Source organism: Rhinolophus sinicus, chromosome 13 (assembly GCF_057876585.1).
Source record: "Rhinolophus sinicus isolate RSI-liver-muscle chromosome 13, RSI-T2T, whole genome shotgun sequence".
In the NCBI taxonomy this organism is placed as follows: Eukaryota; Metazoa; Chordata; class Mammalia; order Chiroptera; family Rhinolophidae; genus Rhinolophus; species Rhinolophus sinicus.
The window spans coordinates 21,073,460-21,089,104 of record NC_142513.1 but is presented as its reverse complement, the minus strand read 5'-3'; the positions used below and the strand labels follow the sequence as shown (position 1 = coordinate 21,089,104).

Sequence of the window (15,645 nt, the reverse complement as noted above, 5' to 3'; positions counted from 1 at the left end):
TAAGTTTAAGGAGAAAAATAAAGTAGAGAAGGATAGGAAGTGAAATTTTGGATAGGCTAGCCCAGAAAGACTAATGAATGACAAGTAGGTGAATGAATAAATGAATTCTTCACAATGCCCCAGTGTCATGATATAAGCTTACTGTTAACTAAGTTTGAGTGGCTCAGAATTCATTTTGGTCATTTCTTGTGGCGTCAGTGTCAATTCTCAGTTGAGGGACGCCTGCTGGTGTGGTGACAGGTCAGTTAAGTTGAGTGCTGGTGAGGACACAGATCCTTCTGACTTCCTGGTTCTCCTGTGGAAGCAAACTACTAATAACAACAATAATGGCAATAATATTAATAACAGCTAATGTTTATTGAGTACTTACTATATGCTAGGCATTGTTCTAAGCTCTTTACTTGTTAGCTCATTTAATCCTCATAACAACCCAATGAGAGGGACACTGTGATTAGCCCCATTTTACAGATGAGGAAATTGAGACAGAGAAGTTAAAAGACTAGTCCAAAATCTCTTAGGTGATAAGTGTCAGAGTCAGGATGTGAACCCAGGCAGCCCGGCTCCCAAGCTGCTTCTAACCTGCTGGCTTCATGAAGTTTTAAGGGTCTTGGGGAGTGGGTGACTGACCTACATGGAGGAGTTAGGATGGCGCTATAGATGGGGAGTGGCTGAGATCACCAGGCCTGCAGTGAACCTCCCCCCGGCTGGGATGACTCTTCCCCTCCCTTCCCAGAACTCTCTCCCTGACTCTGCTGTCCTTCCAGGTGCCAAACCAGTGTGTGGAGGCTCCAGTATACCCCACCCCGCCGGTGTACAGCCCCGGCAAACAGGGATTCAAACCAAAAGGACCAAACCCTGCTGACTCCATGACCAGTGCCACTGGGGGCACAGTGGCCACCTTTGACTCCCCACCAACGCTGAAGACCCGACGGGCCAAAGGTGCCAGTGGACTCCCAGAAGGTCAGCCCACAGCCTGGCATGGGCATCTTTCCTCAGCATTGGCCTATCCACAGGCTACTTCGTGCTGGTCTTCCCTTTTATGATGGATAGATTAAGTTTTGTTGCATGTAGTAGAAAATCCAAAGTAAGAGTAACTTCAAAATGACAGAATTTTGTTTTTCTCCTGTGCAAAACAAGGCCAGAGGCAGGCAATCTGGAGATCACGTGCCTATATGGTCACCAGGCACCCACATCTCTTCTGGCTTTCTGCTCTGCCATCCCTAGCTCATGGCTTCTGTTAGCACGGTGCCTCATTGTATAATATGGCTGCTGGAGCTCCAGTCATCAATTTCATATTCCAGGCATTAAGGATAAAAGGGGAGTCTCCCAGCTTCTAGCGTTTCTGCATGATGCCTTTACTTACATCTCATTGGTCAAAACTTAGTCACATGACTATATCTAGCAGCAAGGGAAGCCGGGAAACGTCTCTTTTAGCCAGGAACATTGATGTTCCTCTTATGTGGGGCATTCATGAGGAAAGAAGAAGGGAAGAATGGGTTTCAGGCAGGCAAGCATCAGTGTCTGCCACTGCTTTGGAGATGCTAAGTATGGAGTTGGGGGCAATGTCAGAAGGTGGTGGGGCATGGTGAGGGCAGAGAAATTGAGAATTTTTCAGGGGTTTTCTAGTCAACTACTTCCATGCTGCCTTTCTTCCACAAATATGTATTGAGCAATTATGTGCCAGGCTTGGTGTTAGACACTGGGGATCCAGCATCTTGGCCCAGGATTTCCCTACCCTCAGTTATCACAGTTTAATGAGAGAGACAAACAAGGAATAAATAAATATTTATGGGTTACTCAAGGAAGGAGATTAATAGGGTCCTGTGATTGGGAATACTGGGGAGAGGCTGGAAAATGATGCTACCTATCCATCTGGGGGTGAGAAGGAAACAGCCTTGTGGCTATCTGAAGGGCTGGCATATCCGGCAATGGGAGCAGCAGTGCACAGGTGCTGAGGTGGGACCATGTTGGATGTCTTTCAAGGTTAGCAAGGCGTCCACTGTAGCTCGATGAAGAGAACGATGAGGTTGGCAGGAAGCAGAGGATGCAGAGCCCTGTGGGCCACAGCAGAGAGGTTGGATTTTATCCTAGGCCAGAGGGGAGCCTTTGAGGGGTTTGTCCTGGTCTCCTGGCCAGAGCATGCCCTGAGCTTTCCCACCCCCCAGGCACTGGGAGAGGCTCCCCTGTGCCTCTTCTCCTGCCTGTCCATGGGTATAGACCTCTCACAATCTGGAATTTCTGGTCTCAGGGCCAGGGGTTTGAGTGGCTGGAGGCTGTCCTTGGCACCCACAGTTGTGCCTCCAGCCTCACCATCTCCCTCCTCTTACTTTGTCTTTCAGCTGCAGGGAAGCCAAAGGCTCAGAAACTCAAGTGCTCATACTGTGATAAGTCATTCACCAAAAACTTTGACCTACAGCAGCACATCCGAAGGTACCCAGGCATGGTGGGGCAGGTGGCTCCTGGGCAGCCCTGGCTGGGAGGCCATCCCGAGTGGAAGCAAGGTTCCCTTTGCAGCTCCCTAGCCTGGGTGGTGACCAAGGCCCCATCTGTCCTGTCATGGTTCTCAGACCATCAGTCCAGGTCAGAATGGTTTCCCTTTTCTCTTTTAGGAGCTGTGGGAGGGATCTGTGAAAGCGATCTGTGAAAGCTGTGTGGCCTGCCCGCTATGATGGGAAAGGTCTGCGGGGGGGGGGGGGGCGGGCAGAGAAATGTACTTGAACGGATAGGGGCTTTGTAGGCGTGAGGGGTGCCTCAGTCTTCACCTCTGCAGAAGGGGCTGACCTCAAGGGCTGCCATGCTGTGCGTCTATAGCTATGAGCTCTCTGCTCACTCAGGACAAACCACTATACCTCTTGTCCCAAGAACATGCAGGGAGCCCCGCTGGGCCTCAGGATTTCCTCTGGGAAGTGGAGGGGTAGACTTGTTCAGTGATTCTCACAGAATCATGAAGATGATTTTAGGGGGTTCATGGTTATGGTGTTAAAGACTTCTGAAAGACATAGTGAGAAAGTTATTCTCTTTTCAGTTTCTTTCAGTCCTAGGAGAATCAAAGGAGAAAGCCTCAATTTGATCTGTCTTAATGCCTCACACATTCTCGTATGCTTGCACATCTTTTATCAGAGACAGAGAGAGAAAAAACAAACCTCTCTCAAACCATGGCAGGCAGCGGCTTTCTCCAGACCAGGGTTCCCACCTTGGCACTATTGACATTTTAGATCACATCATTGTTTTCTGTGGGAGGCTGACCTTTGCTTGGTAGAATGTTTAGCAGCATCCCTGACCTCTAACTATTAAATGCTAATAGCGCCCCTCATCCCTCACCTGTGACAACCAAAAAATGTGTTTAAACATTGCCAAATGTCCCCTGGAGGGTAAAATCAACCAAAAGTCGAGAATCACTGATCTACACTGGTGTTGTCCAATAGAACCTTCTGCAAAGATGGAAATGCCCCAGATGGTGCTGTCCAGTAGGGTAGCGACTGATGATATATGGCTACTGAGTGCTTGAAATATGGCTAGTGTGATTGAGAAACTGAATATTTTATTTATTTTATTTTAATATTTCTAAATAGTCCACGTGGTTTGTGTCTACCTTATTGGACAGTGCAGCTTTAGATCTTAATAATAGTGTTTTATGAATTACTGCATTTTTTTATTACTTTGTATTTACGACAAATGGTTATCCATATACAACAACAATAGGAAGCTTCATTTTGAAATATTTTTAGTTTTAAAACACAAAATTAATTTGGAAGGCAATGTTGAATAAGGGTACAAGTGCTGTGCAGTGACACCTAGGATATTTCCTCATTCAAATAACAGAAATCCCTATTTAAATGGGCTTAAACAATTTGGAAATGTTTCATCTCATAGTATGAGATGGCCATAGAGAAGGTCAGCCCTGGGGCTGGTTGATTCAGCAGCTCAGTGATGTCACCAAGAGCATGGGGTCTTTCTGTCTCTGGTCTGCCTGCTTCAGCAAGAGGGCTTGTCCTCATGGGTCAGAGTGGTGGCCAGCAGCATCTAGAGGCTCTGTCTGGGCCTTCCTGGTGGCTGTTAGCTCCGGGGCTGAGGCCACATCTCCATTCCTAGACGAGGGTGCTGACACGCCTTGTTTCCCACAGCCACACTGGTGAGAAGCCCTTCCAGTGCATTGCATGTGGCCGTGCCTTTGCGCAGAAGTCTAATGTCAAGAAGCACATGCAGACCCACAAGGTGTGGCCTCCAGGACGCAGTGGTAGCACTGTCTCTCGCAACTCTGTGACCGTACAGGTCATGGCCCTGAACCCCAGCAGGCAGGAGGAGGAGGAAAGCACAGGTGAGCTGAAGCAGAGAACGCCACTCACCCCACACCTTTCCTCCGCAGCTTCATGGGTTTTGCTGCTAACTGTGAACTTGGGCAACCTCCTTGACCTCTTTGGGCTTCAGTCTACTTTATCAATAAAAGGGAATATAGGATGAAAGAAGGGATGACAAAGATACAATATGTGTGGCATCACTGTAATACTGTACCCATAACTGACATCACTAATCAATCACCTATCTTTTTTACTGAGCCTGGATCCCGCCTCAAAATCTATTTTCAATATATTGCTCTAGGCAGTCACTCTCAGTTGGTCAGAAATTGAAACCTTTTTGACCTCTGTGGGCAGATGGTCTCCAGAGTCCTTTCTGGTTTCTAGGATTGTCATCTGAGCCATCACTTGTCCCTGAGCTAATGACCCTGTCCCTGATATTGATTTAATTCCTCTCCTGCATGGGCAGTGGGGACTTCTAGGCCTGGAGCAGTGATGTCCAACAAAAATATAACATGAGCAACATATGCAATTTAAAATTTTCTAATAGCTACATAAAAACAGTTAAAAAAAAAAAGGTGAAATTAGTGTTAATCATATATTTTATTTAACCCAATATATTAATATTATCATTTTAACATGCAATGTAAAGAAATTATTAATGAGATATTTTACATTTGTTTAATGCTAAGTTTCTGAAATCCAGGATGTACGTATTTACATTTATAGTACATCTGGATTTGGACCAGCCACATTTCAAGTTGTCAGTTGCCACATGTGGCTTGTGGCCACTGTATTAGACAGTGTAAGGCCTGGGCTTTTCTCTGTAACCCCATGGGTAAGCAATGTCTGCCCTATGCCAGCTAATGAAGGGGTTGTTTTGCTGCACAAACAACATATGGCCACTTGCATATGACCTCCCTGTTGGAATTAGCCCTACTGTGTGTGTAGTCATTCTTGTGTGTCCCCTGAGTTCTTGAGAATTCCTTGGAGATAAAACCATTTCCCCAATTTCTGTTGAAACTCCTGCAATGCCTAGCACCACGGGTTCAACCATTTAGCAAACTTTCATGGAGGCCCCTGTCCTCAGAGTGTGTGAAGGACGGGCAAATAAACAAATGATTGTCATTAGAACAAGGAGCTGGGAAGGCATGATGAGTACAGCTAGGAGCGGTGTTCAGGAGTTTTAACAACCATGGAGAGATGTGGTAAGTGGTGGGGCGAATGCAGGGGAGCCCGCAGGAGGTGCTCCATGAATCCTTCCTGAATGGTGTGACTCTCTGTCCTGACTCTTCCTCTGTCCTTCTCAGTGATTCCACCCACCCACCCACCCCCAACCTGGCTTTCTCCACAGGGTTGAGCCAGACCCTGTCGAGCGCCCCACAGCCCCAGGCCTTGCCCACAACAGGCGAGGATGAGGGGGACAAGCTGGAGGCCAAGCAGGTGGTCCTCATCGATAGCTCCTACCTGTGCCAGTTCTGCCCGAGCAAGTTCAGCACCTATTTCCAGCTCAAGTCCCACATGACTCAGCATAAGAACGAGCAGGTAGGTGGCTGGCTGGCAGTGGGAGGGGCCACATCCACTCTAGTCATGAGCCTTGGCTGGTGCTGGGCTCCTGAACATGGCCTACAAAGGGACAGGAGTGGGCCTCAGTTGCTCTGAGCTACCATTTAACCACTCATGATGGGCCATGCTTCCCCCTCTATTCTGCCGGGGTGGGCCCAGCCTACTGGGCCATCGTAGTGCCAGCCTGAGGGAGGAAGCCCACCTCTAGAGGGTCATGTAATGAAGGACTCAGACACAGGAAAAATTCTTAACATCCTGAGAAGATCTAATGTCTAAAACCTACCTACTTATGAGGATTTAGGACTACAGTCTTTTTTTAAAAATTGAGATATAATTCACATACCATAAAATTCACCCCTTTTAAAGTGTACACTTCAGTGATTTTTACTGTGTTTCCCCGAAAAGAAGACCTAGCCAGACCATCAGCTCTAATGTGTCTTTTGGAGCAAAAATTAATATAAGACCCGGTCTTATTTTAATATAAGACCCAGTCTTATAATAAATATAACATAATATAATATAATACCAGATATAATATAATATAAATCCTGGGTCTTATATTAATTTTTGCTCCAAAAGACACATTAGAGCTGATGGTCTGGCTAGGTCTTATTTTCGAGGAAACACGGTAGTGTATTCATAAGGTTGTGCAGCCATCACCATTATCTAATTCCAGAACATCACCCCAATAAGAAACCCTGTACCTACTAGCAGCCATTCCATCCTTCCCATAGCCTCTGGTAACCATTAATCTGTTTTCTGTCTCTGTGGTTTTACCTATACTGGACACTTAATATAAATGGAATCACACAGTGTGTGGCCTTTTAAAGTAATATTTTTAAGGTTCATCCCTGTTATAGCATGTATCAGTACTTTATTCCTTTTTATGACCGAGTAATATTCCATTGTATGGACATAGCACATTTTCTCCTTCCTTTCATCAGTTAATGGACATTTGGGTTGTTTTTATTTTATGGTTATTGTGAATAATGCTGTTATGGACAGTCACGTGCAAGTTTTTGTATGAACATATGTTTTCAATTCTCTTGGGTATAAACCTAGAAATGGAATTGCTGAATTATATGGCAACTCTACACCAGTCTTTATTTTTTAAATAACTTTCATTGTTATTTTTTCTCCTTATAAAAGTATCACATGCTCAATATAGAATTAGAAAATTCAGAAAAGTCTGAAGAACATATAAGTTAACATTTACTATTTATTATATGTTGAGTACCCTGCTAAATGATTTTCATTCAATAGTTTGTTTAATCCTCATAACATCCTTAGTGATAGGCATTTTCAGTATATCCACATGAAGAAACCAAGGCTCCAAGGAGTCAAATGACGGGGAGTCACAATGCCAGTAAGTGACTGAGTTAGGGTTCAAAGCCAGGTTTGTTTGACCCTAAACTCCACGTCATTAACCACCTTGCAGTATATTCTCCCAAGAATGCAGCACAAAATCCACTATATTTTGTGGAGTTTCTGTATTTAAAAAAAAAATTTAATCGGAGTCTGTATACATATAAAACTTTGAATTGTGCTTTTTTTGAAAGCTTTTAAAAATTTTTTATTTCGAAAGAAATGTAGATTCACACTGCAATTATGGTACAGAACTGTTCCATCACCACAAAGATTTCCCTTGTGCTGCCTCTTATTAGACACACCCATTCTTCTCCTTCCCAACATACTTAGCCTCTGGAAATCACTAATCGATTCTCATCTTTATAAGTTTGTCATTTTGAGGATGTTGTATAAATGGAGTCTTCAAGTATGTGGCCTTTTGAGATTGGCTTTTTCACTCAGCATAACTTCTCTTGAGATTTGTGCTTTCTATTTTTTAACCTAATTTTATATTTTGAGTATTTCTCATGTCGCTACTTTTAAAAACATAAGTTTAATGGCGACATTTTTTTAAAAACCCCTATTGTTGAACATTTAGGTTATTTCCTGAGTTTTGTTATTTATAAACAAAGCCATGGTGCGCATCACTGTAATCAAATCTTTGTCCATATCTCTGACTTTTTCCTTATTATTGAGCCCTAGCAGGGGAGGTTCATGGAGTTAGGTTAGGATATCCTTGGGGCACATCACAGAAAACTGACTCAAACTGGCTTAAACAATTAGGAAGTTTATCATCTCACATAACAAGAAAACCCAAGATAGGGCAGTTCTAGGCCTGAAATAGTCAGTTGACTCAACTCAGCATCAAGGACCCTGTGTCTTTCCAGCTCATCTCCACCATGTAGCCTTGTCCTCTACTGATAGCTCACCTTTGGTCTTAGGATGGTGGTCACTCTTTCTAGGCAGCAGCAGCCTAGACAATATTATCCATGAGCAAAAAAGGGTTATCTTTTCCGTATCTTTTTTAGGAGCAAGGAAACCTTTCCCACAAGATCTCTTATTGGTCAAAGCCAGTGCATGTGTTCTATCATTTAGGAATGCATTATTCTGCTGCAAATAATAGAAAACTGGCTTGCTAGTTAGGGTTTTATTTCTCTCACATCACGAGAAGTCCGTAAGTAGGAAGTGTTGGGCTTGTATAGCAGGTCAGATATGTCATCATGGACTAAGGCTTTTTCTGGCTTTCTGTTTTGTCATCCTTAGCATGTGGCTTTAATTCTCAGTGTTGCAGGATGGCTGCTATATCTCCAGCCATCACATCTATATTCCAGTCAGGACAAATGCAAAAGGTAGAGGGGATTTTTCGTAGGAAGCTTTTGCCTTTTTGTTCTGAGATTGGTGTCTTTTCTAAAGACTACTATCTACATATCTTTGGCAAGAAAGGAGCCACATGACTGACACTAGCTGCAAGGGAGCCAGGGAGATCGGATCAAATGTTTTAAATGGGCGTGTTGCCACCCTGAGCAAATCACGGTTCACTTTGTTAGGAAGGAGGAGTGGTGGAATTGTGTAGGCAACTAGGAGTGTGTACCATTTCTTAAAGTATAATCTTCAAAATGTTAAAAACATATTTTTCGTATAAATAACATAGTGAGCATGAGTCAGAATTTTAGCATCATTCACTAATGAGGGAACTGGAAGGATGACAAAGTAAGTTCAAAGGATATGAGACACTGACGTCTATACCTATATATAACTATGTCAGTGAAAAAAAGGAATAAGATTGCTAAATTAGATACAAATCCACTTAATGTCCTACAAGGCAACAAAACCCATGACCTTTGGGATTATCTTTTCTGCCTGACAAAAATTATTTACATCGAATCAATTTTCTATAAGTTAGTATTTAACTTTAGAGTCTGGATCCTAACCAATAGTAAATAGTCAAAACAATTCACATTTCCCCAGAGAGTGAGATGGTTCTAGGCAGGCTTGTTAGACAGTAGTTCTCAAGTGAGGTCCTGGGACCAGCATCATCTGGGCCCCTGTTATGGGCACATATTCAGGCCACCCAGACCTGCTGTGTCAGATACTCTGGGCATGGCACCCAGCAATCTGTTACTGTCACACACGCTCAAGTTGGAGAGCCACTATTCTAGTAGGATATTGGAAGGACACAATGTCATCTTTTTACTGTATTTCCAGATTTGGGGTAATTTTTCTAAATATACCCAGGCTACACAGAGCCTGAGGGAAGGGTAATGGGGCCATTGTGATTGGCTGAGAGGAGAGGACCCTCCAATCAAAATAAAACCAGGGCTCCAGCAGCAGGGGAACAGAGGAATAGCGGTAAGGTCATTCACCAGCAGTGTTCGAGGCACGTGCCATGGGGCAAGCAGGGGGTGGCAGTGGAGGCAGCTCTCTTGCCTCTCCTCACCTGCCCTGTGTCTTTCCTTAAGGTGTACAAGTGTGTGGTCAAAAGCTGCGCCCAGACATTCCCGAAGCTCGACACGTTTCTGGAGCACATCAAAAGCCACCAGGAGGAGCTGAGCTACCGCTGCCACCTCTGCGGCAAGGACTTTCCCTCATTGTACGACCTGGGTGTGCACCAGTACTCCCACAGCCTCCTGCCACAGCACAGCCCCAAGAAGGATAACGCGGTCTACAAGTACGTGCTGTCCCATTCCCGTCTCCCACAAGGAACCCAGGGGTCTGCATCCTTCATGGTTCTGATGGCTCAGGACCAGTGAGACACCTCAAAGGGGAAACTGAATCTCAGGCTGGAGTCCAGCCTGCCGGAGTGGGTTCTGGGCCTTGGCATTGGTAGGGGAAAAGATGGACCCTCCTTATAGCATTCTTCAACTTGGCAGACGTTTATTCTTTAAAAAAAAAAAAAAAATCCTAAAAAAGGAAAACCAGTCTTTTTTCATTCATAGAATATTCTGAAAATTCAAGATAGAATTCAGCATACTTTTAGGTCATGATTTCCCCTTTAATTATTTAGGATGCTCTTTTCTGAATCCCCTCCAGGTTTTTCAATGTCTTTCTTAAAATATAAACTGTAAAAACTAAAGAAGTCATTCTTAAAATGCTCAAGAGATGTTAAATATATCTTAACTCAAGCTAATATGTCATCATCTCACAATATGGAATTTTTATTTACTGATTATTTTTGTCATTACTGAAGGAATAAGTTTCACCTGGTTTTACTATACCACTATCAATATTTTACTTATAATATCTGTACAGTTTAATTATACATCTTGTATTTATAATTCCCTAATAATTAACCACAATGAATCCTTTCTAAATGAAGGATATAAATTGATATAACAGTTTGTACAAACTATAATAAAACATTCAATTACCAAAAATAAAAGGAATGATACAAAGAATTCTCACCAATACCCGTCACCAGATTTCCCAAATGTTAATTTTTCACCACATTGGCTTTATCCTATTCTGAGCGATTTGAGAATAATTTGCAGACATGAGGCTTTACCCCTTCTCTTTAGGGTATATTTTCTAAAAACTAGGATAACCTCTTACCTAAGTGTGGTATAGTTACCCAAATCAGGAAGTTAAATCAAGACAACTCTTATTCAACCTGACTCGAAAATTTCCAACTGTTCCAATGACATCCTTTATAGACAAAGAGAAAAGTGTTTTTTCTGGCCTAGGAGCCCATCCAGGATCACACATTGCATTCAGTTGTCATATCGCTTCAGTTTCCTTGAAGCTGGAACCACTCCTCAGTCTGTCTTTGTCTTTCATGACGGTATTTTTTAAGAGTATAAGCCAGTTCTTTTGCAGAATGTCCTCCATTTGGATTAGTCTGATTTGACCTCAGATTAGATCCAGGATTGGCACTTTTGGCAGGTTAGCACAAAGTGACGCTGTGTCCTTCTCAGTGCATTAGATCGGGAGGTGCATGACGTGGCTTTACCCCATTGCTGGGGACGTTCCCTTGGATGACTTAGTTAGGGTGGTGTTTCTGGCAGGGAGTTCTAATTTTAATGCTTATTGGTAAACTACCTCCCACACAAACCTGTCTCCTCACCGCCGAGGCAGGTCCCCTCCCTCCCACCAGCTTGTGAGGTTCTTGGCCTCCTGTTTCCACCCACATCCTCTTTCTAGCTTGTGGAAACATTAGACTGTGGTTTTCAGTGTGCAGTCTGAGGGCGTTCCTTGGGCCTGCCACAGGTGCAGGTTGCCTAAGGGGTTTCCCACGGTGGCCCTGGTGTACAGATGGCAGGGCCCATATTTTTGTTTTTGGTATGACTGGCCCACTCAACTGTGGCGTTTGTCACTGGCACTTCATTGGATGCATTTGCTGGCAAATGTTTTCATAGTGGGGAGATGGTGAGGTCTTCTTCAAAGTGGCTTGTCGCCTGAAACTGGTGTTTCGAAGGCATGTTAGCCACAGTGAAGTGAAGACTGTGTTTATAGTAAAGACCGTGTCTCTAGTTCTTTGTGGTTTATGAACCATTTAGCACAGTTGTGTCTTTTGACTCTTGTGACAATCTTAAGAATGAATGAGGGGCAGGCCCATTGGGGATTCCCACACCATTTTATGGTTGAGGAAACTGAGGGTCAGAGATGGGAAAGAACCAGGTCTGGATTCTTGTCTGTCTGACTCTTTCATGTAACAGATTGTCACTGGCACTCAGAGTGGTTTGTGAAAATGACACATAATGGTCCATGCCTCCAGAGCCCACTTGCTGGTGGAGGGGACAGATAATAATCAAGTAAGCAAATAATATAATTTCAGGTAATAAGTGCTAAGAAGAAAATCTGCGTGACATAATAGGGAATGGTGGTAGGGGGTGAGTGGCAACTTGAGACACGGTGGTCAGGGAGGGCTTCTGTGAGGAGGTGAAATTTGAGCTGAGACATGAAGGATGAGAAGCTGCTGCCCAGGGGAAGACCTGGCGAAGAGCGTTCCAGGTCATAGGAACAGCAAATGCACAGGCCCTGAGGGTGGGATCAAGCTTAGTGTGTTCCAGAAACATCAAGGAGGCTAGGGTGCCTGGAGCAGAGCGGGTGAGTGAGGTGGGCAGTGGAGAAAGATGAAGTCTGAGAGGTGGAAGTGGATCAGGCCAGTAGGGCCTTTAGGCCAAGGTGGGGACTTTTAAGCAAGAGTGTGACGTGGTCTGGTTTTGATTTTTAAAGGCTCCTGCTGGCTCCCCTGTGGAGAATGGACGACAGATGGTGGAGTAGGGCAGGGAGGCCAGTTAGGTGGCTACTGTACACGTCGGCGAGACAGGATGGCCGCTTGGACTAAGATGGAGGCAGTGGCAAGCGAGAAGAGTAGATTTATTTGAAAATGAATTACATGTAAGATTTTGCCTCCTAATATTGGCCCTGGGGGCTGATTCCTGGGCCTGTTGGGCGAGTCTAACCCCCACGCACTGTTCTCTCACTTCTCCTGCTTCTTCCCACTTAGATGTGTCAAATGTGTCAACAAATATTCTACCCCCGAGGCCCTGGAGCACCATTTGCAGACCGCCACTCACAACTTCCCCTGTCCGCACTGTCAAAAGGTGGGTACCCCTGTGATATTTAGGGGCAAGAGGCGATGGAGTAAAGCCCTCATTTTCTCCTCCTCTGCTACTTCTGTACGTGCAGACAAGGCGTGGGGTGATCTCCACAGACAACACTTCATCTTTGAAGAGCAAGAGCTCTACCTGGCCTCTCTTATCCATCAGATACCACATGTAGCCATCTGGGGCTGCTGCTGGGCCAGGCCAGGCCAACTGGGCTGACATGGGGTGAGACTTCTCCTGGTCCCAGGTCCAGCGACTGAACAGCAGTCTGCAGCTTCCCAATGTGTTATATCCTTGTTATTATTGGTCCTTCTTTCCAGTAAATCTGGGAAGCCTCATTAAAGCCTGTCCCTTAATATCATCAACTAGCTAGGCCATGTACCAATTTCCAATTGTCTCAAAAACATCACAATTTTTGTGAAGTTTGGTTTTTGGATCAGGTCTATATATTGCGATTGGTTGATATGACCGAAGTTTCTTTTAATCTATAGGTTTCCCCACCATTGCTTTTTTTTCCCCCCTTCAATTTATATGTTGAAGAAACTGGGCCATCGGTCCTGTGGAGTTTCCTGAAGTCTGGATTTTGCTGATTGCATCCCCCTGGTGTGTTCAACTTGTTTCTTTGTTCTACTCATTTTCTTACAACCTTACGTGGCAGATTTTCCAGGACAGCTCTGGTATCACTTCGGCCTCATTGTAGATGTTTCTAATTCTATAGTCTAATTTTGAGCTTTGGAATTTGTGGTCCATGGAAAAAGTATCATGAATTAAGCAAGAATCACATGCCAGATACTGTTCTGACTATTTTATCCCAATTGACTCATTTAACCCTAGGAGATAGGCATATTCTTACTATCCCATTTTACAGATGGGGAAACCAAGGCACAGAAAGATCACTTAACTAGGAAATGGTGGGGCTAATAAGTAGTGGGGCAATTGGGTCTGTCCCTCTCTATACCAAATGAATGAAAAAATGAATGAATGTCTATCCGGTAACTGGGGAAGAAGGAGATTTTGGCTTCTGTGTTTTCTGGCTTTTTATTACCTTTTCATTCATTTCTTTAGTTATTTTTTCATTTTTTCATTCATTCTTTTACTTGTCAGTCATTTGACTCAGGCCCTGTGCTGGGGAATGAAAGTCCCTCTCTGTCCTTTTGGAGATCCTATGTAAGCAAAGGGCTGTAATTCAGCTTGTTCAATGCTGACTTTAAAAATGTGAGGGGATCTTCAAGGGTGGAATTTGCTTTGCCTGCCATGGCATTGTGGAGTTAGGGCGGGCTTCATAGAGCGGTGACACCTGAGGTGGGTCTTGAAGGATGGGTAGGAGTTTATCAGGCTAAGAGAGAAAGGCCTTCTGGGTAGGAAAAACAGCCTGGGCAGATGCTCAAAGTAGGCATGGGTGAGTAGTAGAAGCCATGACGTTCTAAGAGCTGTACCTGACCTTGTGGACCCTGACCCCGGTGAGCGGAAAGGAAGGTGTTTCCATAAGGAAGGGCTGGCAATGAGGGGTCTCTTGCTCTCAGAAGGTGGCTAGGGCTGGTGACACAGACCTGAAGCCAACTCCTTTCTTCTGCCAGGTGTTTCCTTGTGAACGCTACCTGCGGCGTCACCTGCCCACACATGGCAGTGGAGGCAGGTTCAAGTGCCAGGTGTGCAAGAAATTCTTCCGGCGGGAGCACTACCTCAAACTGCATGCTCACATCCACTCAGGTGGGTACCCTGCTCCCCACCAACTCCTGCCACCTCACCTTCCCCGTTCTCAACCCCTCTTTGTTTTCCTTCCCATTCCTCTCTGCTTTCCTCTCCACCTCTCTCTGGCCCTCTTCCCCATTCTCCTCCTGCCCCTTTTCCCTCTCTGTCTCCTTCTTGGCCCCCTACTCACGTACCCTGTCAAGTGAACAAGGCATTCCCATCAAAACTAGAGCAGAAATGAGCTCCTGGGGCCTGGTGGGAGTTCTCTTGGCTCTGCCCCCTGCAAGTCAGCCCCCTCAGACCATTCTGAATTCCTAGGGGTGGGGGCACTGTTCTCATTGCAAAATTGCCACCCAAACCTGGACATATCCCTCTCTCCTTGGTTCCCCAGTTGAGACACATTTACTTTTATTTTAATCTTTAAATTTTTTTGTTAGTTAAAAAAATTCTGGTTTTCTTTTTCATTGAAAAGGATCAATAGATTGAGAAAACCTGAGGAGAAAATCCTCGACAATGCAAAAGCATATATAATTAAAATAAACCTCCCTCTTACCTCAGATGGATAATCCAAATGTTTCTCAATTTTTTTTACTATGACCTAAGGTAAAAAAAAAAAAAAAAAAATGCATTTGATATTGCAACTCAGGAAACACATATATACACAGAATATATTGAAATAAAAGTTTCACAAAGCAATATTTTGTATTCTATTCTCTTCAGTTTTAGTTGTTAAAATAACCACCAAGTTGTGACTCGCAGTTTGCAGTTTGAAAAAATACTCCTACTCCCCTCCCCTAAGGCACAGGCGATAGCTATTAGTGGTCTAGTCTGTGTCATTCTAGTTTTTATTTTACACCTATACAAAATATTTGTTTACTTTTACACAAATAAGCACATATTATAATTCTACCATGTACCTTTTTTCTTCAATATACGTTATCACTATACCTTGAAAGTGTTCCTTAAAGACACCTTCCTTTTCTCTGCTGCGTACCATCATACCTCTGCATTTACCATCTCTTATTTAGTCAGTTTCCTACAATGAATACTTAAATTACTTTTCAGCTGTTAGTCTGTACACACAGTACTGGGTGGGTCCCTTGGCAAGCTTTTGGGAGTACATCTGTCGTGTGTATCCCTAGTAGTGGAAGTGCTGGGTTAAAACATGTATGTAGTTTCAGTTTGGGATGCTGAAAAGG

At 44.1% G+C, this 15,645-nt stretch overlaps 1 protein-coding gene across 2 annotated transcripts in view; it reads left to right on the top strand.

The window, feature by feature from the left end:
• Positions 1 to 15,645, top strand: part of ZNF341 (zinc finger protein 341) — a 45,847-nt gene that overhangs the window by 14,674 nt on the left and 15,528 nt on the right. For both annotated transcript variants that reach the window (XM_074318292.2, XM_019733882.3), the window contains exons 6-12: positions 765 to 960; positions 2,340 to 2,430; positions 4,125 to 4,318; positions 5,650 to 5,840; positions 9,668 to 9,876; positions 12,655 to 12,751; positions 14,332 to 14,464. In XM_074318292.2, the coding sequence (XP_074174393.1) occupies positions 765 to 960; positions 2,340 to 2,430; positions 4,125 to 4,318; positions 5,650 to 5,840; positions 9,668 to 9,876; positions 12,655 to 12,751; positions 14,332 to 14,464 (1,111 nt within the window). The remainder of the gene's footprint in view (positions 1 to 764; positions 961 to 2,339; positions 2,431 to 4,124; positions 4,319 to 5,649; positions 5,841 to 9,667; positions 9,877 to 12,654; positions 12,752 to 14,331; positions 14,465 to 15,645) is intronic.